Source organism: Solenopsis invicta, chromosome 9, assembly GCF_016802725.1.
Source record: "Solenopsis invicta isolate M01_SB chromosome 9, UNIL_Sinv_3.0, whole genome shotgun sequence".
NCBI classification, from domain to species: domain Eukaryota; kingdom Metazoa; phylum Arthropoda; class Insecta; order Hymenoptera; family Formicidae; genus Solenopsis; species Solenopsis invicta.
The window spans coordinates 263,562-290,339 of NC_052672.1; the positions used below are offsets into that span (position 1 = coordinate 263,562).

At 33.0% G+C, this 26,778-nt stretch overlaps 1 protein-coding gene across 3 annotated transcripts in view; it reads right to left on the reverse strand.

Moving 5' to 3' along the window:
- Positions 1–26,778, reverse strand: part of LOC105203142 (protein O-mannosyl-transferase TMTC2) — a 368,927-nt gene that overhangs the window by 40,768 nt on the left and 301,381 nt on the right. For all 3 annotated transcript variants that reach the window (XR_005575593.1, XM_039453793.1, XM_039453794.1), the window contains exon 7: positions 3,091–3,335. Coding sequence is in view for 2 of the 3 variants with exons in the window: in XM_039453793.1 (XP_039309727.1) it covers positions 3,091–3,335 (245 nt within the window). In the remaining variant the exon portion in view is untranslated. The remainder of the gene's footprint in view (positions 1–3,090; positions 3,336–26,778) is intronic.

Below are 26,778 nucleotides of genomic sequence, written 5' to 3' on the forward strand. Positions count from 1 at the left end.
CGTCTGCGCCACGTCCAAAAAGTTGGACGTGGATTGTGAAAACGAAAAAGAAGGAAAAAGACGGCAACCGGGCGCGAGAGCGAGCATGCGAGGGATGGAGGAAGGAAGGGAAAGAGAGGCGAGAGGGAGAAGTCGGACGACGGCGGTAAAGCCACCCTATAAGAGAAACTCGCGGGAAGTTCGCAATGTACGTCGCAACGCGGGTAGTCGGGGGTTCCTTCGGAAATGGAGGAGAGAAAAAAAAGAGAAAGTGAGAGAACAAGAGAGAGAGAGAGAGAGAGAGGGAGGAAAAGAGCGAGTAAGTGGTTCGCGAAGGGCGTTTTCCTGATTTTTCAAGGAGGGATGAGGAACCGGAAAAGCAGCTCTAGTTACTGAGGACAGTTACCGAAAATGCAATATCGCTCACGTACTAGGTGGTTTGGAAATATCGATACTTCTTTTGTCTCAATCCTTCTATCTTATCGTCTCTTTCTTCCTTTGTTGTTTATTTTTTAAATAACAGAGGAAAATCATCGATATCTACGTAGGTTTCCTTACGCGACATCCCCTTATTTCTTGAAAAATAAATATTGCATTTTATTAATGTAAATAAAAACGTGATATGCTTTAGATAATTGAAAAAGTAAAAATCTATAATTTACATATTCACAACTCTTTTTATACAAAATCTGGTAAAAACAAATTCTTCAAAAACGGGAATAAATTTTATATAATTTTCTTTATAAGATTGCAATTCAAACAATAATGAGTATATTATTAATAACACTAAATAATTTTACATATTCGCAATTCTAAAACTGTATAATTTGTTTTTTTTCCATTTTTCTTATAATGCGGTTTTAAACATAAAATCCAAGTAAAAACTGATAAAATAGTAAAAATCATACAGGAAATAGAATATAAGACACAACATTGTAAGATATACCTCTAAATTAGTAACTTAATCTAATCTTGATATATTATTACGACTACATGTTGCGTTTTGCGGAACAGCATAATGAATCGACAGAAAATGTTTTACATAGCACTGAAAGGCTTTCAGGACTTCTCATTAACTTGTAAGTATTTTTACAGATGATTCATGTTAAAGAAAAAGAAAAATGTAACATTACACGTCCCACTATGTCGGTTTTGGGGTTTATTTTGTCAAACGTTTGTTTTTACTTGTCTTACGAAAAACTCAATTATCGTATCGACATACTACTTTGTTTGTAAATTATGTCCTCAATAAAATTAAAAATAACATTTTTTTAAACATAAATTCAAACTAGGAAATGTCTTTTATCAAATGATATAGAAATTTTTATAATGTCAACAATAAGTTTAAAATTCGGATCAATGTAACGAAAATATCAAACATAAAGATGAGAAGGTCTATGTCGAGCGTAGATATCTTAGTAATAAATAATAATTTTTATAATTTTCAGCCTATACAAATTGAACTTTGCATGTTAGTAGGATTTGAAACACAGTCATTGTATGAAGTCGGATCACGTAATATCACATATAAAATTGACGAGCAATCTAATAATATTAATGCTAAGAAGCATTTGTAAGATTTCCCCCTTCTTGTTAAAAAAAAATCATCAAATATTTATTGCAAAAAAATAACATTTTAGTTTAGGTTTGAACCTTTACGTATAGATATCCTATCAATTCGATGAAATGTGATAATATTCTTCGCAATAACTAATTTATGCTAGATGAACGTTTTTTTTTTTCAGGCGACGTAGCATCAATAATAAATAAAATTCGGATCGACAAAAATGTTATATCTTAATTTTCGCGATAATTAAAAATGAACATCTGAGTTAATAAGCCTCAAAATCCTTCATAGTAGAGAATAATGTTACAATCGTCTTAAGTATTGTCATAGAAACGTATTAGTATCTTGTAGAGACCCTACTGATAACATTACTGATCGTGGTTAATATATCGAATTGACATAGATTGACATAGAATACTGACGGTCCAGATTTTTTTATTCTTGAGCATCAATTGCTGTGTGTTGGTACATAAATATAAATACAGGATTATACATAAGTCTGAAGAATTCTTGAAACAAAGGATAACTATCTAAATAGAAAATGAGACAGGTAAAAGAATTTTAGAAAAATGAAAATATATAAGTGTCTAATATTTTTCGTTTTCTGAAATTGCTAAATTGCTAGTGACTTTAGTTTCAATTAATGTATGCGTGTAAAAATTAAATATAGGATTGGCTCTTTTAATTAATTCTCTAGCATCTTTTAATTAATTTGTGTACAACATAAAAATACATTTTCCGTTGTATTGTCTTCTGATCATTATACGGGACAAAAGGACGAACGAGCCAAAGGGGATGCGTATCGTCCTGCGTGGAATGAACGATGATTGAATGGAGGATGCCAAATTGCCTTGGGCGGACTGAAGGTATCAATAATCTTGGAAAGCAATTAGCAGTCGAAGGGGTCGCCGAAAACAGTCAGAAATCTGTTTCGAGTTGATTACTTTCTTACGGATCGTTCCCGGTGTATCATTTGGTGTGGTTTACCGCGTTCTCGGTTCGTTAATCGACTGATTGCAATCAGTCGATGAAAAGCAGAACGATCCACGGTAATCGTTTTTATAGTTAACTGCCTTGTCCGCAAGAGAACAATTCGCATAACGGATATTTCTTATCGAAGGACGAGATGAATTTGTACTTTGAAATCCCATCCTTCAATTAGTTTCGGTCAAATGAAGTAATTGTTATTTAAGTTCAATTCCATTTGCTAATATCCTCGAAAAGTGTCTCTGGCACAAAGTTATCCGCGTAAAACAAACATTAGCGGTACGCAAGTAGCATCGATACAGGTGTGATCGATAACCGCGCGTGCAAAATGAATTTCATTGTTCGTAATTTCCAAAGAGATAGATAACAGAATGAAGAAAGGACAAATTCTATTGAAAAGAGAAGGAAATGCATAAATCGCTCGAAGCCAAACGGAGACGCGCCCTCGAAGGCACTTACTCTTAACGCCCTCCAAGTATTCATAGTTCCCTCGCGCGCGCATCAAGTTATAACGCCTTTAGTAGTGTAATGAAGAGGAAGCGGCGCGTACTACTAACCTGAGGTGGATAGTGATCCGGTAGGGCACGCAGGGCTTCCCTATACGCCGACAGGGCTCTTTGTAATCTACCCTGATCGGCGTACAGCGCGCCTAATTGAAGGAGGGCCTGCACTCTGGCTGCCTCGTGAGCCCTTTTGTCCTTCAGACCGGAACCGTCCAAGGATGCACCGGCGCGCAAAACCGCAGCTGCTTCGGTGCCCCGTCCGACCGAAATCAACGCGGCTCCCAGATTCACGTAAGCCTCTGCAAAGACAAATGATAAGGATTGTGAGCATGCGGTAGATTTAGAGAAAGATCGTCGATATGCCGAGAATTTAGTCGGATTTAGTCTACGGATATATAGACTAAATCCCACAAGAGGCATCATGTTTACTCGCTCTCTATATATTCTTGTATATTCTCTCTCGTTACATATCCTGTAATGCACATAATTTATATTTACATGTAACAAGGGAAAGTCTCCAACTCGAAATTCAATTATGAAACTTTGGTAATACACAGAGAATATTCTAATATGTAATAAACTATTTCTTTTGTTATCCGAATTCATCCTGACGGGGTAGAATCAATCAAATTATAGGTTGGTTTATTTTTGTTTATATACATTGTACAATTTTTTAAACAATTTATACGTTTTAGTAGATAAATCCGATTTAGTAGATAAATCCGATTTATTGATTAATGAAAACGAAAAATAGATCGGTTTTCAGGGGTTGATTGTACCCCTTCAAAGTGAATTCGGACAGTAAAATAAAAAATATTTTATTACATATCGAGATATACAATATATTGCTAAAATTTCATAATCTTTAAATTTTCAAGTTGGCGCATTTCTTTTGTAAGTAAACGTTTATTCTTTATATATGTTGTATTTTAGAGAAAAAATGTAATTACAAACGAAGAGCGTTCAAGCATTTCACACATATGAACTCTTTTAACTCCAAAACAATTAAACCGTTTTAAACCAAGCTCTGATATATCGCTGTGCGATTTACGGTAATATATGCAAAAAAATTTTGAAATCTACAAAAGCGTCTAATGAAAAGTCGTATCACTGGCGCTTAGCTGGATTGGACAATGATTTCATGAGCCCAAAAAGATTACGGGCCAAGTCTTACTCTGGCGAAAACTTTAGATGTGCATTTCGTTTCCTCGCGACACTTTTATTTCTAACTTTAATTAAAAAAGTCCTTTCAAGGGGACTAACTTTTCTAGGCCTTGGGATTGGTATAAGCGCTTTGTCGCTCAAGCAAAATTGCCATAAGCTCTCGCGAGTCGCAAGGATGATAAGGGAGATTATGTACTGGGGAAACTTTCAGTCTAAAACAATGAACGGCCAAGTTTTTTTTACAGATTTCACCTCTAAATTCACACAATTATCTTTTAGTTTTCTTAAAACGCTAAGTGATAAAAATTTTATAAAATCGGAAAAATTAAAAACGTTATATTAAAAATGAAACTATCCAAAAGAATTTTATAATGAGAATGTACTCGTCGAAAGTCTGCAAATTTATATCATAGATTTCTAACGAAAAGGAAAACAGTGACAAATACGAAGTGCAGGATAAAATGAAGGAACGCGTGTAATTTAACGGGAATAAGAAAGGAAACAATAATCCACGTCGCATTGTACTTCGAGACTTCGAGGCGAACGAGAGGAAAAGCGGCAATGAAAAATAGTGAGCCGTAAAAGCCGGACCGTACCTATAGGTTCGCATTTAGTCTATGTGAAAACTTATTACACTCGGTACGCTCGGATACCACCTGTTACCATTTATCTCCCGAACACGCTCGCGCGTTCTTACTTCTTCTTCGCTGATGAATTTCGATCTCCCCGCGAACGCGGTCTCTCATCGATTTTAACGGCTATAATTATCACACCGTTCGGCGTCTTTACGTATTTGATCGATAAAAACTGTGCCGATCGTGGTTGAAAATCGGGAAGACCGTGCTTCGGAATGGCGATCTCCCGGAGAGACTCACGTTTCGTGAACGTTATACCTGTGCCTCGTATTATTTTGAATAAGGAACGAGGCGGCTGCGGACCGGCGCGGCGGTGTCGGGTAATCTATTTTCCTCGCCACGCCGCTCCCCGGGGATACTCTATGGAATTAGAGTGCCGACCGAGCTTCCTGTATCCCCGGATCAGGATGAATGTGTACGCGACGAAGCTCGCAACGAGCACACACGCGCGCGCGCATACTCTCGAGCACGTCGCTGTTGCGCTGTTACCCTCGCGTTACTACACAGAATATACTTTTGACAACACATTTTTATCTGTGGATTATTACTAGACACCACGTATCTTATTTTTTTCAAAACAAAACTATAACATTACAACAATTTTTTAGTCAAACCTACACTGTTAAAATCAAATTTGACTCAAGTTGAGTTATTTTTCACCGTATTTAGAAGTCGCCACTGCTCCTACTAAATATGTAGTTAATTTAACTAAAAATGTGTGTTAAATTTGATTAAAATTAAGTTTATTTTTGACTTGTGGCACTGGGTTGAAAATTGAAATAACCATAGGTGTGGTTGTTATTTTAAACACATGTTTTGTTAATGGTTACACTGAGAGAAGAGAATGCAAATTATAACTACCTGAATAATAATATTCTATCTTTTACAGTTACTATGGTTTCAATACTAAAAATTTAAAAAGGATAATTTAATTATAGTAAATTGTTAAAATACATTTTCCACTTGAATTTATTTTCGAAGGAATTCATCGGAAAAATTATTAATGTAATAGAACATCATTAAAAAATCTCATACTGCTCCGCCTTTTATACTATTTTATGTGTTTCCTTTCTTACGAGAAATAGAACGCCATCGCAGCCATCTAGTGACGATTTTATGTACTACTATATACAGAGAAAAAGGTACGTGACTATAATTCAATCATAGATAGGGTTGAAAGAAATAACCATAGATGTGGTTGTTTTTTTAAACACATGTTTTGTGTTAAAATTTCTATAATAAAGTCAATTTTGACACATATGTAGTTAAAAATAACTAAATACTATTTGACTCAAGAAATTGGTTCAAATTTAATCCATTAACATTTAACAGTGTATTGTCAAACCTATTCACAATTAATAGAAAAAATAGTCGTACGTGAAAAGTTATACATATTATAAGACAGACAATGAAAGAAGAATGGTTGCAATTACCATAATTTAATTGTAATTTATACTCATTTCCATTCGTACTCATGTAGTACTATATATTTATAACTGTTTTATCTATGCAAATTATAGCTTTAGTTATTATTACTATGTAAATAGTAAGTGAATGTTGAAAAAAATTACTTGTATCCACTGTAATTGCGATTGCATTTACTTAGAAATGTTTATTTTATTTCTACCATTCATATCTTCATATTTTATTATATCAATATTTGAAATTATCATCATTTAAAATAAAACTTTTTTAATTGATAGAACTATAAACAAAATTATTATTATTATTGACATTAGTTAAAATAATGACAATAATAATTACATAGATATAAAAAGGTAGGACCTTCTAACTATAATTATTTCTTTTTTACAAAACATAAATGCAAATGCTAAATCTTTTCCTCTGCGTATCGAAAAGAGAAAAATATTGACTAAAAGAATTAAATTAACCCACTAATTTTTTCTTTTTCTTTTTAAAACCTTAAAAAAGTATTAGAAAATATTAAGTACACATGAAGAAAAAAATTGGGAAAACGTCCTATAAATAACACAGTGGAAAAGAATGGGTTACGATAATTGGAGTGCGATTTCTTCTTACCATTAAAAGTCGAGAAAATATTCTGAGATTACGGTTATCACAACTTATTTTTTATATCTAATATTTCTCTTTCTTTCTCTGTCTTATCGCTGCATGCGTCAATAAAATTATCAAATTCTCGATTAGTCTGGGTCATCAAGATGATAAAACTATGAACTCCAATTCGGCTCTAGCATTCCGAAAATATCCAGCGTTTAAGGGGCAGCGGCGATCGACACGTGCGAGATAATTACATCGTAAAAAGTTCAAAGATCGTGCACCTTGCGAAACGGCGGCTATAAAACGTTCTTACTCTCAATCTTTCGCATCGGATTTATTCTCTCTTTCTCTCTATCACGAAAGGATATTGCGGCGCGTCGTAAAAAGAACGGAAGACAGGAAAAGAAGGCGAAATAACGCGTGGTTGCGATGTCCTGCATTTGGCAGTGAATTATACTGTCCGCCTTTTGCGGCCCGCTCTTTCCACATAATCGTACCAAATCGAAGAAGAGAGTCAGGTGGCCCCCGTCGACACACCGGAAAATGTGATGGCGGATTTGGGGAGGACTATGTGCAGAGAAGGGGGGAAGGGGGAAGGAGGACAGGAAAGGTATAGGTATGGTAGAGAACGTAGGGCGAAGGAGGTAAGAGGGATTGTAGACTCCCGTGGGGGTCTACGGCGCAGGCGGAAGAAGGATGGGCGGACGGAAACTGCTGTTTCATCTCCGACTCCGCCAACTTGGCAAGACCGCCGCTCTGTTTGCTTCCTAATTACGAAAGAGAGAGAATAAGACGCGACCCGAGAGAAAGAGAGAGAGGAAGGGAAATGACGTGGCGCAGGGAGAGGGGTGGGAGGTGGGTTTCGAAGTGAATTCAACTCCACTGCTCTCGCGGAATTAAGATTCCATTGTGCAGCCGAGTTTTGTGTGTGCCTTGCAATTTTCTGGTTAACCTGGCCGACTCCTGGCACGCCCGCCTTCCTCGCGCTGCATCACGCGCTGCATGGGCGCTGCGCCGCGTCGCGCCACGCCGCGCCATGCCGCGCCGCGCGTCGTTCTGACGAAGATCGATGGCGCACGACCGACGCCCCCTTCGATTTATCGTTTGCGACACGCGCTGGTTTTCCGCGATAATTCGTTGCGGGATGTTCGGCCGCGCGGATAGCGTCGTTGATCTTGCGAGACAAAAGCGCAGGGGAAAGGGAAGGGGGGACGCATCGGCAGCCCCTGTTATTCATAGAAGTCGCGGCTCGATTTATGCGCCGCCGCTCGGCGAGAAAAATTAATTGCGCCGACGAATGTGAAAGCGAAGCGTTTCAATTCGATAGCTACACCGTCGCGCGCGATGATCGATTGGACGATAGATTTTAACCGCTTTTCATAAGCTGTTGCTGAAAGTGATAATTTAAGTAACAGTGACAACATAATAATGATAGAGGAGGAGACCCACCCCCCTCCCGCCGCCGTTTATATTTTGTATAATAATTTTGTATAATAATTTTGTTAACCGCTGGTTAACCATTGGACCTCAAATTGTTTTATGTCAAAACTTGTGAGAACGAGTTACCAATGGCACCTCTTTCACTCATACGTATATGTGAGTCATTATTGGTGAAATGATCAATGAGCGATATTTTAAATTTAACAGTTATATTCGACAATATGTTGTTCAATTGAGTTTAGATTTAAAGTTATGAAATCCTATTACTTAGGATAATTATTTATAAAAAGTGTAACGATGGCCTTTTATAGTTTTTAAACAAAATCAATTTTTTAAATCTAATTTTGTTACAAAACGTTATGTATTTATTCAAAATAAAGAGAAAATATTAAAACTAAATATATAAAATTATATGTACACATTGAAAAAAATATTGTCAACATGATTAAATTTTTCAATTTGATTAAATTTCTTCAGCTCAACTATTTACGTATTTAACTTAACTATTGAACTGGAAAAATTTAATCAAGTCGAAAATTTTAGTCAAGTTAATAATTTTTTTCTTTACGAAAAATGCTTATAGCCTTTCCATTATATATATATATATATAGATATACTTATAGCCTTTCCATTATATATATATATAGACTGCACTATGAAAACCTGTAATATATGTAAATTATAAATTAGTAAAAAAATAAAGTTACCAATTAATTATTTTGATATAAAAACTTTGAAAAAAAAGCCTGTTGAGTTTGTTGAGGTGTCAGTATGTTTAATGACTACGTTAACAAAATTCATATTCTATTGTTTAACTTTATATAACTCAAAATGTATACAGTTGAAGAAAATGTTAAATAACAAAAAGAATGTACATACATATACTCGTTTGATAATGAATTAAAAAGAATAAAAAAGTCTATGTAATTAAATACTAAAATAAAAGGATTGAAATAAGAGGGGAATGTTAAAATATCAAAATGTCTTGTAATAAATATTTATTATACTATTGTATATTGGCATATTAACGTCACTACATAACGAAGAGCTATTAAACAAATAATTCCATAAATAATGATAAAATTTGTCACCTAGTAATATCTAGATACTACGATACGGCCATCATATTTACAAGGACCAAAATACTGCCTTCTCCTCTACTTTATTGCTTTATTAAGACTCATAAAATCTTGTTTCAGAGACACGTGACGTACTCGTATACAGGCGTATAAGGCGTATTATGAAATTTACCAGCGACAAGAAGTAATGAATTACGAGTAACTCTGTAACCGTCACTGATACTTTCTTTATAATAACGATTTCCGTAATGCATTCACAGAAAATATTCTGGATTCAATGCTATTATCCTTCTACATATCACAAAGCAAGATAAATATATATAGGAACAATCATAATCACTATTCGGGAAACAATCTTTTATTCTTCGAAATGAGAAGATTCTTAAATCTAGAATAAAATGATCTTAGTGCTGTCTTTTTCATTGATTTTCTCAGACAAATTTAGACAATGGAAATTTGTGATGAATATCATAATAATCTTGATTTAACAACAAATTAATCTGAAGAAAATTGAGAAAAACTTTTCTTTTTAATAAATTATCTTAAAAGGCCACAAGAAACTTACACAGAAAAAAATTTAGTATCAAATATCATTAGTATATCATTATTTAGTATCATTGTTTCATATATAAGCAACAATATAAAATCTTCTTGGAAAAATTTATAATGCTAAACAGACATAATTTGCTTACATGAAGAGAAAAATTTTCTTCATGTAAGTATATTATGTCTGTTGAAGATTATAAATCCTTCCAAGAAGATTTTATATTCTTGCTTATATATGAAACAATAAATTGTTGATTTGACATTAATTTTTTTCTGTGTAGCTTCATAAGTATCAAACCTACCTCATTCCACAGCTAAAAAATCTTATAATGATTCACAATACGCGTAAGCAAAACTGATGCGTTTTCCGCGGATGCATTGATTATAATGAATTTTTTTGACAAAAGAATGCTTGTTTGCATGGTTCCCTATTTTAAACTGTGTAACGATTAATCATCGTGCGTTAAATATCAAGTAAATTTTTATTCTAAATGTAAGAATACATAAACTGAAATTTATATATATAACTTTTGTCTCAAGATAATAGGCCAATCGTATTTAATTTGATGAAGGAGAATTATAGGAATTATCACTTTTAATATTACTTTAATTTTATATCGCATAAATGTTTAAGTACAATAAGTTTAAGCACGTCAAGAATATATTTAGTCTTTTTATTAGAAATCTTTTCTAAGAGAGTGATATAATGATTTTCTATAACAGTAATGGTAAGACCAAAGTTAGAATAGTTACTTCCGTCCCCAATTAATTCATTACCGTTACGCGGTACTGATTAAAAAAAGTAATTTTTAATTCCCATTAGTAACTTTTACTAGTTGTGTAATGGATGAACTAACTAGTTACGTTTCTGAAATAAGTAACGAAATACTTTTTAAAAACGACTGTTCCAACCCTCGGATTATTACTACTATTATAAAAAATTTTATCATTTCTAAATCGTTATTATAAAAAAAAATGAAGGATAGCGATAACTCGTTGTAACGCGTTACTTCACATCCCTGAATTTTATATATGTAAAAATAAAATATTTTATTGTAATGTGCTTACAATTAGTTTAATACTTGAGCTTTTTAATTACTTATTTTAAAAAATCCAAATATGTTAAAAATTATAATCCTAAAACGTTATACTATCATATATATTCCTGACAATGCACAGATTCGTCTTGCACGAATCTCGGCGCTAACAACGGCGACAAAGCGTAGAGGCAAACTTTCGCGGAATGACTCGGCCGAGTCCCGTTAGTTATTAAACACAGCCGTTAAGTGCTAGCTGGCGGTGCAAGCTGTTGACCGTTGAAACGTTAGTTTCAAGATTATGGGACAATTTAGCGCGCGCGGCATGGCGATGTAATTTCGCACGCATCCGACTGTGACTCATTGCCGGAAGTGCTCATTGCAGTTGCATGGAGAGAGAGAGACAGAAAAAGAGGTAAGAGAGTATGTATGTGTGAGGGAGAGAGAGAGAGAGAGAGAGAGAGAGAGAAAAGAAAAGAAATAGGAGAGAGTAGTATAAGAAGAAAGTAAGGTCATTGCACCAGTCGCTGAAGAATCAGCAGTAAACAACTTTTTAAGAAATATTGTACATTAAAACAATAAAGTTTCAAAATAACAAATCGTAACTGGTTGATATATAATCTTTTAATAATATTTTAATAAAAATTAGTTCCAAAAATGTTATGTAATTAGTTTAAGTTGCTTTATTTATTCATAATTTCATAAATTTAACCTTTTATTTATTCATTAATTGAAGTGATCCTATATCTCTCAGTGTACGTAATATTAGACCGTTTTTTTTTTCGGCGTGTGTATATACCGTTTAACGACCGTTTTTCCGGACGAAAACTTTCTGAACAAGTTAAACATTAGCAAACAATTAAATTACGACGAGCCAATGGCTGCTATCTGAACTCTTCGTCCCATCTAAAACCTCGCTTCGTTTCGGTCTGACCACCAATAGTGGCTTATCTACTTAACCGTCTACACATACCGTGCTTTATCTACTAGAAATGTGAAGTAATCTCGCAAGAGTAGATTCGTTTTTTTTAACGGAGTCTCCAAGCTTTTAGTCCCTAAAATAATTACTCAAATTGTAAATGGTCTTTTATATGTAACTTTTTGTGTATATAACTTTTTAGAAGTATTTATATAATTTTTTTTATTTACAAAAACTCTTAATTATTATAAAGTCCAAGTATTTAAAGAAGTTTTTATTTAAATTATATTAAACAGAAAACATTGACCGAAATATGTAAAAACACAATATTAAACGAAAAATCCTTAGAAATTATAATTAGATCTTAGTGCTGATATTTATTGTGTGATTTTATTTATCTTTTCAAGTTCACAAAACTGCGCGTCGAAAGAATTCTAAGGGACATGTCACGGGTGTTCGGCATCGATTTGATTTTTCTTGAAATATGTCGTTAAACACGAAAATCTAAGACGAAAATCGCCCGTATTTTTTATATGTGCGGAATCTCATCTTTAAAGGGTAAAACACCCCTTTGAAAAAAAACGGTATTTTCCTTTCGGAGCGAATATCGTCGAAAATATAAAAGATAGAAGACAATTTTTTTAACAAAAATTGTACGGTTTAAAGAGTACTTTAAAGTTGTAAAAGAAACACTTTTTTTATTTTTTTGTTTAACAAAATACCCCCACCATTAAAGTTTTTTATGAATTTCTTAAATTTTATTATACATATTGAATTTGGAAAAAAATAATCTTTAATTTGACAGAAAAAAATTATTAAAAATTTTAAAAATTAGATCATGGCCGTATTTTGTTAAACAAAAAAAATTAAAAAATTTTTTTTCTTTACAACTTTTGTTAAAAAAATTTTATTTTATCTATACAAATTGAACAAAAATGCCTTCAACGGTCGCAGCTAGATTTTCGTGCTTATATTATTTGTGTGATTTCATATACTTTCCTCAAATTCAATGAACTGCGTTTTCTGGCAAAGTAAGTAACAATAAACATCTGACAATACAAACCTCAGAACTGACATAGTAATAATGCTACATTTTTCTATCTTTTGCTTTAACATAAATCTATACAGAATACAAGATGTGACGTACATGAAGATTCCTAAAAGCGTTTTACTTCAATGTGGGCGTGCGCGCGCGCGCGCGCGTGTGTGTGTGTGTAAGACGATTTTTATTCTATATTTATTCTATACAAATATGCTTTAGTTTCTAGATGGAGTAGAAGTAGTGAATCAACTGTATGTTGTTACGCGGTTCGTACAAATCTCGCAATTTATTCTCTTGTTGCAAGGAAAGACGCGTTCACTGCCGTTGCTCTATGTCGAGTCATCGTTTTCAAAATTGTCTCTGAGAAGTCACCTCCCTTTCTCCATTAGAGCAAATTCTTTCCGAAACATCGCTTAACATTTAATTTTCAATTGTTCGGCGTATTATTTCTATCGTGTACGTAAATATTCATACGGCTTACCGATCAATTAATTTGTACGCTGCATGATCCTTCGTGTTTCATCGGTTTTAATATTGTTAGCTTGCGCAGCCGTTTTTATCAAAAAGAAAGCTGAATATGTAACAATCGTTTTAAAGCTGAAACAAGATACTACCGCTTTGTTTCCAGGCATTGCTCTGGCCTCAAGCACCGCCGTTGTGTATACTGCATGCTCTCTAAATTGGAATGAGTGTATTATTCACTGAAAGACAGTGAACAGTCTGTTTTCAGTGATATACTTATAATTATTTCATTCAGTGACATATATGCACTGTTTTTCAGTGACAACACACTGATTCGCTCAATGAGAGTACCTCCTTCTTAATCAGAATTACTGAAAAATAGTCACTGATGACACAGTTATAAATATAGCACTGCAAATCGGTAAAATTCCACTGATTCAGATTTAGAGAGTGTTTTTTCTACTCGACCTAACTACACGCGTGCTTTAACATATTTAATAATTCTTGCCTCCTCACCAAAGCCGAATATTTAATACCACAAATTCTTCTTTTATTTCTCTATGCAATTTTTACGCTTGCTGCAAGAAAACAGTTATGGCGATGCAATTGTTACAATACTATTTCGTAAGGCGCATGAGTGAAAATATATGAAGATTACAAATTAAATAAATTCATCTCCAATGCAGTATCTTTCTATTCAATCATACATGATTTTTATCGGGGTTGTGCCGTAAATTTAGAGATTACGACTACATGGATTATTTACGTATTGCTTACGTTATATTCATACGAATCTTTTTATGTAAACAATACGTGCAATGTAGTAAATTACTATAAATTGGATAACACAATAGAAAGAGGAAATTATAAGTTGTTAATATAATATATTGTAACGTTAAGATTGTTAATATATTTGATTTTAGTTATTGATCAAATAAATAATAATGTAACGAAATAGAACAACGGACAGACATGTACTAGATTTTGAACTTATTAATCGCGTTTTCTTTTGCGGGTTTTTGTATATGGATTCGGTTATCATGCAGATATATATATATATATATATATATATATATATATATATATATGTATATATATGTATGTATGTATGTATGTATGTATGTATGTATGTATGTATGTATGTATATATATATATATATATAGTTTTATAGGTAGAATTGTGTGTGTGTGTGTGTGTGTGTGTGTGCGCACGCACGGTCGCACGCATGCACGCACACACACGCGCGCGCACACACACACACACACACACACACACACACACACACACACAGAGTTCTAGAACTAGAATTATTAGATTTAAAGCCTTTTTTATTTTCTGTTCTCAGTCAGTTCAGGTGAATCACATTTAGACAATTTGTCTATTTAATATCTGATATACATTTATAATAGGAATATTTCATCTCCTCTGATTTCACATTACATTTGAAAGATGCTATTTCAGATGTGGTAACCGTTATTGGATTGAGCACAAATTAATGTTTACATGAAATTCAAAATTATTGTTATGATGGGGACGACTCCAAGGTGACTCGAAACATTCGTATTTAAATTAATTATTTTTTATGTATAATAAATCTGAAAAGAGAGTTTATAATTGGAATTGCGCATTAATTAACCGCTTGTCTCTCATTAACTCTGCTTGACTTTTATATTTAATAAAATAAAAATATATATAATGTTAAAAATAAAAAATGGAGCTGGAAATTTTCACTATTTTCAATAAAATCTGTATTTTCTATGATTCATGGATTATTCTTTACATAAATGACAGGTGAAATGTAGTTTACATTGTACATACGGACGTAATGTAGATTATTTATAGTTTATGCATAAATGCTCAACCCTGGTTTTTACTATTTTATATCTTATTGACAAATATGTCAGTTTATCCCGATTTTATGCTTAAAATCACAATGTGAAAAAAATAAGAAAGAGAAATACATAAATAAAATGATTGTTAGGACGTTGCAAACGTGTAAAATAATTTATTATCAAAAATGCAATGTTGTTTAAACTATTACAATTTGCAAAAGAGAAAAGTATAAATTTTACTTTTTATTGTAAAGAAGTTTTTAGCAGACTTTATGTAAATAAATTTCATAAATGTTTGAACTGTACATTTTTATTTCTTTAATTACCTAAGCAAAAGATAAGACATAAAATCATGTTTTTATCACTATTAATAAAATGCAATGATTAATTTCCTAAAAATAAGGGAATATTACTTCAGGACCTATATCGGCATTGGCAATTTTTCTCCGTCAATTTTATTCAGTTTAAAACTATTTTGAAACCAAAAATTTATTCGAAGTTGGATAACCTTGGAAATGAATATAAAATCACACAAAAAATATTAAGCACTTAATATCCAGCTTTGGCCAAATGAGATTTATCTTTCATTAGTTGCGTATTCATTTATCGTTTAATGCTTTATTATTGTTTAAATTTCAAAAATGACCAACTCACAGAATTGATACAGTCAGCTTCATCCTTTGCTTTTTTTTAATATTAAAACTTTCATACACATACACATCAGCTATAACACATTCGTATATTCGCAGTCGAAATCACACGCGTGACCACTATGCTGAAACATGAATGGACGATTAGACGAATGGACCATTCGGCGGTGATCCGTGCCGGATTGCGAGAGGAGACCGTACATCCGCAAATCCCAGCTTTCTTTCTGCCTCGGGCAGTCCCGTAAATCGGTCGTAACCGTCCAGCTTTTAAAACACGTCCGGTCCGAGTAATTAGTGGCTCGATCGGTCACCAATTTGTGGATAGAGCTGCCACAGGCTGCACTCGCACCTTGCAATACGTATCTCCAGTCTGACGTGCATCTGCCTGTGTGTGCACGTGCACGAGCGGAACGCAGATGTAATGCGTGCACATGTGCGAGTGAGAAAGCGACCTTTATCGATCGGCGACAGTGAAGAGATTGCGAATGTGTATGTCGATGAGCGCATACACGAGTAGAGATAGTCGATTCGCGGATGTGCATACGCTCGTGAAACCGCACCGATTTTCTGAGGCGTAGACGCTGGACCTGATCTAAGAAGACCATGGTTGCTTCCATCGCGACTGTCACCGATAGTTCCTCGATTACATAATTGAAAATTAAAGGAGCCAGGAATTATAACGTTGATCAAAAGAATTAAACCTATATCTTTTTATTTATCTGGAATTCTATTACGTGTATCATTTCCTATTGTTAAATATTAAAAAAGAAAATTTAAACAAATTTCTTAAGCTAAATAACAATTTGTTTTCAATTTCTACGCGCGTGTCGAAATTTATTATTTTAACATAAAGTATGTAGTTAAAAGAACAATCTCATTTAATCATTTGTATGATTAAATTGCTTTGTTAGTTTCAAAGTAAATAATGTCCGTATTAATGTATACCTAATAAACAATAAATTAAATTTGAATCAAATTTAATATTTTTATAGTTAATTTATTTAACTTTATTGTTTTAGTTTGAATTGACAACGCAATAAGTACGAGTAATGGTGACCTACAAAAATGATTAAAAATAACTCAAATCACGAGTAGAATCCGATACTATCAAAATTAGCTATGCGATATATTAATGGTATTACATATATGTTTAAAGGAAACAAAGAATGATTATCTACACTAAGCAAAATTGTTTTAAGTTTAATAAATACATTGATTAAATTTAAATTTATTTAACTTCAATAAATAATGTTTAAAGTATAAAGTTTCTTCTCTTAATTATAATAAACAAAAACATTAAAAACAAAAAGTGATATTTTGTTAAAAAATTCATTTGAATCAAATTCGGATTTATTATATTATAATATAATACTTGTTGAATTCTAAATGAATTTTCAAATTATTGTGAATCTAAATTTTTTAATTTTAAAAACAATATTTTGTAAATATTTATTTAAATTCTTGTTTCCAAATAAAGTAATAAGCCATTTATAAAAGATATATAAATATTTTTTAAAACAATTTATTATATTTGAAAAACCGTATATTCAAATAGAGATATATTTGACAGAAACAAAAAAGTCCTCTATTTGTAGTAACAGATCGCTGTTTATATCACATAAATAAATAAATAAATAAATATATATATATATATATATATATATATATATATATACATACATGTATACGTATATACATATATACATATATGTAACATATCTCTCACAGTTGCGGAAATGTGTGGTGTAACACACATTTGCAGGAAACTCATGATCCAGAGATCTCAAGTTCGAATACTATTAAGGTAAGCGTGTTATTCCGAGACGATATACATGTATGTATATATAACATTAAATCAATTAAATTATCTAATTTGAAGTAAGATCTTCGTACGCTAACGCCTTGTATTGTGATGCAAAGTTTATAATCTTTAACACATAATAATTCTAAGACTTTTAGTAGATATCTTTTTTCTAATTTTATGTTCAAATTCATTATTTATTAAAAATTATTATGTAATATATATATATATATATATATATATATATATATTTATTTATTTATTTATTTATTTATTTATAGTCATTTAATCAACGAGAAACGGCAAACTGGTTGAAAGAAATTCTTAGTGCTCAGCATTTTTTTCTGTGAATTTACAAACATTTATATGATGCCTCAAACTGCGCATCAAATTACTTTTCCGGAGTTAAAATACAAATTTGAAGAACCTCTAATGTAATATCACAAAATTAAATTGCTAATCAATTTAATTATTTTTTTATTCTTTTACACATCTCTACTATCCCTCCTAATCTCAAAAAACTGTAAAGAAATTATTGCAAAAAATATTTTTTAATTATATATTATCTAACTACTAGTTATATATTATATATTATCTATCATCTCTTACTACTAATTATATATTATCTATTATCTAATTATATATTATCTATAGTTACATCTAAATATATCTATAGATATTTAAATAGAAAGTAATAATTAATTTAAATCTTAAATTATACAAAAAATATCGTCGCTCTTTCTGGTAAATATAAAAATTGCTTGACAACAATCATTTCAAAAGAATTATCTAACGTCTTGTTCGCAGGGCGAACTAGAAAACCTTTGATTTTTACTTCGCGTGACAATCGTTTTTGCCTCGATGACATTGTAAAGCATTGCTTTACGCAATCTGTGAATTTAAAACCGCTTCAACCGCTACATGATATTAATTAAGTAAATGATTAAATTCGGATGAAACAATTAATTTGCGTATTTAATACAGATTATCGCGACACACGGTATGTCTAAATGAAAAGCGCCGGCCGTCGCCCATCCGGCTTTCCTGAAAATGCAATTACAATTCGCCGATTAGCGAGACGGAAAAATATGTAATTCCTGACAATTGCCATACAGCATCGGCACACGCCGGTATCAAATATGAAAATTAATTAATACGCTCGAATTCAATAGTTTATTCGATTCGCGTTACGTACTGATGAAACCCCGCGCCAATCTCCGCCCGCCATGCCATGCCACTTGCGCTAAAAGCAATTACAAAACCAATAACAATACATACGTCCGCGGAAAATATTCAAACATATGAGTTCACCGTTCTGACTGTATTTGTCCGTAATAACCATAAGTTTGATTGATCAAAATGTTAGATGAGTTTAAACATTAGTTAAAAGCACTTTTGACAGTCATCCGCATGAGTGTTATTAACTTTTAATTATCGGAAAATATGATTCAGTTTATCGTTCTTCTAATATCCTCATAATTGTCTGCATTATTATCTTTTTCTGTGTGTTATTACAAATATACTGACGATAAAAGTAATAATGTGTTTCTTTTAATATGAATTATATCGCCGTTTACTTTTTAAGATCAAATTAACCTTATCATAATTAAGTTATCTGAATTTAATTACAGCAAAAAGAGAGAGAGAAAAAAAGAAAGAAAAAGTTATTATATAAAATAAAAAATAAGTTAAAATCTATCATATACGATGCTTATATCAGCTAAATATGATCAATCTCTCTATCTATCTATCTATCTATCTATCTCTCAGAATAATAATTAGATTTAGTAAGAAATAATTAAACTTTTGTTTGCAATACGTATACTAGAATAAATATAAAATGATCGTAAAACGGTTTTGATGCTTTAGGTTCTAATACGACATCCAATTAGCACGGCCCGATTGAACGTAAAGCCGATTCAAATTATCATCTTGTTATGATTTCGAGAACGTTTCGAATAGAACAGACAACAAACGGATACATATATATATGTATACCATGTATATACGCGAACACGTGCAAATGCATACCTATGTATACACTCTCCCGCGTATAAACTCTCTTCGTATACTGTCTTCGAGTGATCGCACCAGGGATGGAAGGGATGAGAGGGCGCGGCTACGAAAGGGGTAAGGCCGCCTTTACAGAAATTGCCGTATTCAAGGGAATCAATCGTGTTAAGTGCTCATACAACCGATCCAGCTAATTTCTCGCGATTTCGAGTTCTGAGACGACACTTAACCGCGCGTGATACGGAAATCCTGTAGCGGTAGCCTTAGTAATCTTGGTCTTCTTGCCCCCTCCCCCCCCACTCCTCTCCCATGATACTAACAAGATCGCGTTTCTATCGTGAACGATTGCATGCAATTATAGTTCTGGTAAAGACATATTTCATCCTAGATTTAGTGGAATACGCCACTCCAAAGCCTGGATATTTCAGGACGCAAGCGCGTCTCTACGTTTCTATAAAATATTAAAATTCATACGTCGTAGAAGTACATAAAACTGTTTACATAAGTATAATATCACATATATAATAAGTCTCGCATCAGGTGGTATAAGCGGGAGGTAATTCTACATGGACAGAAATAAATTAAAAGTTTAGAATTAAACTTTCTTATACAAACGGGGAGTGACTGTAAATTACTTGAAATAAGTATATATTGTTTTTCTCACAAATATTTTATTAGTTTATATCGCAAATCTATTATGAGATGTCACAAACGTCAAATTTATTCCAGACAGTCTCTAATTCCTATAATAAGAGATAATAACTTACTACTTCAATTAAGAATATTAAAGGTTTGTTCTACAGTCCAGGACTTGCACGATTCACCTTTCTCCTTTTCTTTTTGCAGAAAAAAAAGAAAGAAAAAGTAAATCGTAAAGTTCTTAGGTTGAAAAAAGGACAAATCTTAATTTGAAACAAAAATTCAGTTTGCTCAGTCTGACCTTTTTCTCTTAGAATTTTATAATATTATTTGGAAAACAAATTCTTTTCTTGTGTTCATGATAATGAGTTTTTCAAACAGCGAGTTTAATTGAACGCATTAATGCGTATTGATGGGCATAAAAACCGTACACAAAGATTTAAAGATGTGTATTTAATATAAATATATAAATGGATTAAATTGCAAAATCCTCAATATACTTTATTGTGCTATTTGATAAAATATATATTTCATTCGAGATATTTGCATTTCACTTTTATATTTATAGCGCTTTTGATTAATGACGTCACATTTTGCTCACTTTGTCCATCGATCTCAATGCTGCATTAACTTGTTTTGTACCCACGGGCTGAAATATATTGAATGCTTTTTCATGAGATGTGATGTCATCTAGGTAAATTTTCTCGGGAGTATATTAAAATATTAGATTATCAAAAATTGCTAAAATTAGTATTACAACCTCCACAATCTCTTTAAAAGTATATAGTCCCGTAAAATAATTAAACGCGTATTTCGTGATTTTTTACAATTTTCAAAATATAGGGGAGATCGGGGCTATTTGGAACACTTTTTTCTTCTTTTACATCTCCTGAGTTCTATATTTATATAAAAAATTGTATTGGACGATTTGAAAGGTTGGACCTTATCCTTCATAATGCCGTTACAGATAGAACACGGAATTGTACTTATTTTTAACTACATATAAAAATGTCAATCAATGTTAAGTGTTTCGAATAGCCCGGGGAAATTCTAAACTAGTCTGAGATTATTTGAGAAAATTTGTGTTTTATGATCAAAAAATAAAAAAAAAACTGTTTTTAATGCTTTGTTTTATTAAGAAAAAGATGCATAGTATTATTAAGAAATTTACATATAATAAAGAAAAACACACATAGACACTAAAGAATTTTATTGCTTCAACGTTTTCGGAAGTCAGGAACTATTTGTGTTTTGTGTAATTACATCTGCTGAGTATTAAAAATTGTATATTTTGGTACACAGGCCGAGAATATGAAAAAAAAATCATCTGAACGACGATTTGACGTTCGGTGTTTCGAGTAGCCCCGGCGTCAATCCTGCGTATGGTCTACAATAATAGACATCACTTAGCTAAAAGTAGATACAAATTGTTTCAAATATATCCAATGTTTTCAAAAAGAATTTTTTTGCTTAAATTTCGAAAAAATACTGACTATCAAAAATTATTTTGACTGTTGCAAAACACATTTTTCACTGCCACGATTTCAATACAAGGTGCGTTCCAATATAAACGGAACTTTTTAAGAGGATGCTATAGTGACCGAAGAACTTCCTCGACGTCGGCATTGCAGATTATTTTTCGAGGGAGACCAGGCTATCGCTCTTTGTCCAACGCATAGATCTGTCTTTGTTTTTCGATTATTTCGCCATCTCCGAAAAGACCTATCAACTACAGTCACTACTCTGCTTGCCATTGTTTACGTGCGCTAAGCAAAATTTGTATACGTACAGCTGTTTACATGTTAAACTTTTTTGTTAGGCTTTTGACTGGAATGACACACAGTCAGTGTTGTTCATTAGAGTTTTCTAAAGTGCGGCCTGGTCTCATTTCATACATACAAGCTGCAGAACGTTAGTAAATGACAAAAGTTAACCTCCGTTGACAGATCCACGAGCCAAAAATAAATAAATTTTTAACTTTTTGTTCGATTTTCTTGTAAAATTTACCAGCCCGCACTTTGTTTTGGTGCGTACTTTTATTCTGTAAAAGGATTTTGTGATCTGTAGAGCCAATTCGAAAATTAATGAACACTGTAATGTGTCGATAATTCCCATCACTATAGCATCCTCTTAAATAGCTAATTTTCTGGTGGCGACACCTATTAGTGAGTAGATGCGTTAGAAAGGTACATTCTTCCCGAGTATTCTCGTCCAACCTTCATGACATTTGGTACATTGGAAAGTGACAGTAGGCATAAAGTGAGTGTACGTTTGTATGATCGATCGCAATATGAGCTTCGAACAAAGAGCCAATATTAAGTTTTGTCTTAAACTTGGTAAAACTTTTACCGAAACGTTTCCATTGCTGCAACAAGCTTATGGTGATGATTGTTTATCTCGTACCAGAATTTATGAGTGGTATACGCGATTCAAAAACGGTCGTTTTGACATAAATGATGACCATCGTATTGATCTGCCAAAAACCGTGATCATCGAAGAATTCATTCAAATTGTACGTGAATTCATCAAAAATCATCCAAAATCATCATTGAAATTCATGGAAAATGAATTGGAAATCTCCAAAACATCAAATTATCACATTTTGACCGAACATTTGACCGAACATACGTTTTCCATGAATGTTGTTTTATCTTAATTATCAGAGTCAGTTTTACTCTCTGATTGATGAAACTTCTGTCTCTGAATAATAAAAATGCACTACTGATATGAATGAAAATTATGTTTCTGAAAATGAGTCACATAGTAAACAAAAATTAATAATAATCAATACGCAAAGATTCAGGCTTGTGTATTACAAATTAAAATTTTACAAAAAAGTCAAAATAAACGAGCGAATAAAAGATGACATGTATATTAAATTATTATGCAAAAACTAAAGCTTCTAGTTCTTAATAACCATTTAATTATTGTCAGCGTAATGTATTAAAATATCAAATTTAAACGAGTTGTTACTTGTTTAAATTTGACACGATTGAGGAAGGCTAAAGTATAACCGAAACGTTCCGTAAAATAATGTAAGACTTCATTTTTGTATAATAATTTAATATACATGTCATTTTTTTGCTCATTTATTTTGATCTTTTTGTGAAATTTTAAAAATTAATAATTCTTAATATTTTAAAATTTAACTATTTGTTTTATTACTTAAAATTATTCTGTATTTTTCCTGCGGTAAAAAAGTGTAATCACAGAAAATTTATTCTGTTTTCTTTATAAAATTATAAATTTAAGTGTTATTTTTTGTTCATTATATTAAAATTTTAATTACATATTACAGTTGAAATGTTAAGGTAATAAATGAAGATACGTTAAGCCTCTAAAATGATAGTACAAAAAAAATGAAAGTTAAGATTGCATTTATCACATCTTCTGTTTTAAAAATCCTAATAAAAAATTTTATTTAAAGTTTTACAGTATACTACTTAATTACCATATATCTAGTTTTTTAATTATTTTATGTTACATGTAGCATACAAATATACGATATTAAAATATTTTATAAAAAAATATGAGTTAAAATATGTGTATAAATAAAACGTTTTATTTATATGTATATTAAAATCTAGATGATTTGTTTAAACTTTATATTAAATTTTTTTTCTAAGTTACCATTTGATCAGCTTTTTAAAATTATAGAGTAATTTACCATAATTTACCGAATAAATTACCGTCAGATTGAATTATTTTCATTTCTAGTTATAATAATCAAACTAAAAAATGAAACAAGCATATAATATTATTATTCTTTAAATCTCAAGTAAAAAATTACTCGAAAAATTGTAAAAGCTCAATTTTCACTCTGTAAGAGTAAATTTTCACTCTACAAAAATGTATCTTTATTCTTATTAGACAGATAAATAACTCAAAAAGTTGCGCAGGCTCCATTCTCCCTTTTCTAAAATGACGTTTCACTGTATGAGATTTACGAAATACAAAACTGTAACTTTTTTAATAGTTCAACATTTTTCACCATACGATTTGATTTTCGTTAAAGTCAGATATCGTGACGCGATAAAGCCGCTTTTACGTCGGTAGCAAGAATCTTGCAGCTAATGGAAATCCAGAGATGTAGTTTTCGCAGTGAGTAATCGCGCCGCGAACACTAACCTCGCTATACATGTATCTGTTGAAATTACCCCGAGATTTATAGACAAAGGCGCGCGTCCCGGAGGCTTTTCTAATAATACACCAACTAAAATTGCAGCCGTCCGGTTAACCTACTTGCCGAGTATTTCCGATGCGCCCGCTCGGCTCATATACTTCGCCTGTAATGAATCGTTACGTTAGCTTTCGGTTGCCGGTTGCCGTCGATTCGGGGACGCGAATAGCGGCCTAGTCGATGAGACCTGCCCCACATAACCCGATGTGCCTATTTGCGAGCCCACCCGATAGATTACGCGGACAGCCATTGCAGCAACTTCTGATAATAACGCGCGATTTATGGGCAATTCCGCTTACGAAATACGAGTGCTCCAACACGACATTTGTCGTTTATCGCCGGTATCGAAAGACGTTCCCCCCTTTCGACGATCGATGATCACAAATGAAGCTGATATATTTGTGATCATCGGCGAACATATATTTATAGATTTAACGCAAAATGTAAATGAGTCTCTGAATTCCTACCGCCTGAACTGAAATTTTTCGTCTAATTTCTAGTTGATCTTTAGCTAACAAAAATTCAATTGCTACTTTATAAAATTGAGTAACAGCTATTGAAATTACACAAACGCTCTGATTTTACATAAACGAATTTGATCGATGTACACACTGCGTATAATCGTCGAGTTGGAAAAATAAGCCGTTTCTGTAGTACATACTATACAAAGAGCAATTATTAATTTGTTATTTGATTTGACAAAGTTTGAAACGCTGCGTATCATTGTTGTGCTGTAAAATCATTATTATTATCTCTCGCATAAACATAATTAGGAAACGTAATGCAAAGCGTAATAACGTTGCAGAAGCCAATGACTAATATTAATTGGAGCGATTATTATTTCGCGGTTTGTACGACTTCATAACCTGATGAGATTGTGTCGGATTTATTTTACTGTAAAATCGTTAACCTGATTAACCAAAGTTAATCAATTATTTAAGATCCGATAGTGTAAAATTAATTTTACTAAAACTGATCAGCGCGCGGGCGCGTTGATTAACTGATGATTCGGTTAATAGACATTCGCCGCTATCGAATTAAAATGATTAAAAGTGATTAGCGATGAAAAGCTAATAATTTGTTATGAAAGTTCATCATGCGGCGTTGTTAAATTAAAATCAGCAGCCGCGCAAGTTAAACCTATTCCGCGAATCTCCGAGAGCCCGGGCGGATGTATCATTTAACGTTGCGGGGAAGTGCTTTGCGCGTCCGAGAGTTAATTGTGAAAGTAAAGCACAGGATGTCTAACTACACCTCTCCGCCTTCTGTCTACGCAGTTCTTGCATTGTGATTCTCTCTCTCTCTCTCTCTCTCTTTCTCTCTCGGCGGAGAACTTGGCCGCTTTAATTGAGTCGCCCGCATTTCGCGAGCGAGCGTTCCGCACACGTGCTGTAGACAAGGGGACATTTCCGGAAGTTCACCTTCGCGAAAAGTCTTTCACACGTGACGCACTCGCTCGTGATAAACCGGATTAACAGGAGTAATATGTTTCTCTCTCTCTCTCTCTCTCTCTTTCTCTCTTTGGTTTTCTCTACTTTCCTCTTTTCTTCCTCCTCTTTTTATCTCAATAATTTCGCCCTTCTCCGGCCAAACCAACTATAAGTGAGCGAAGATACTTCCGCGAGATTTACGAGCGCGGCCGCGCATTTGTTTTTGTGTGTGGATTATAGATAGACTATATTCTGAACTTGTGCCGCCGCACGTTGCGCACAAGCCATATAAGTCGCGGTTGCTCGTAAAATCTCGGCGAAAAGAGGCACGCGTCATTCGTTACTTGAAAACAGCCGTAAAAGTTGCGCGTCGCGTAACCATCTGTTGTGTGCCCCTCTGTAAATGCAATCTGTAAAATAGCAACCCTCCATCTTTCTATGCTGCTCCCTTTTCTCTCTCTCTCTCTCTCTCTCTCTCTCTCTCTCTCTCTCTCTCTCTCTCTCTCTCTCTCTCTCGCTTTCTTGTTATATTCGTCGGTGTACGAGAGATTGCGAAAAAAGCATGATCGATAATTCTCTATTGTAGATTAAAAAAGAATTAAATTAGCTGCCGCCGCGCCGTTAATTAGTCAACATTAAATAGAGCGGCGGCTATTAAGTAAATTCTATTCATTCTTGAGCGACGAAGTCCCCGAAGTATTTTGCATGACGCCGCCATCGTGGACGAATGTTAAAAGGGAAGGACTTCTTAAACATTCCTTGTGCTCTTTCGCTTCCGGCTCGCGCCGTCGTCGGGATCGAGTTTAACTTCGCTAATATACTTTTGCGCCCCGCTGCATAGAAGCGAGATGTA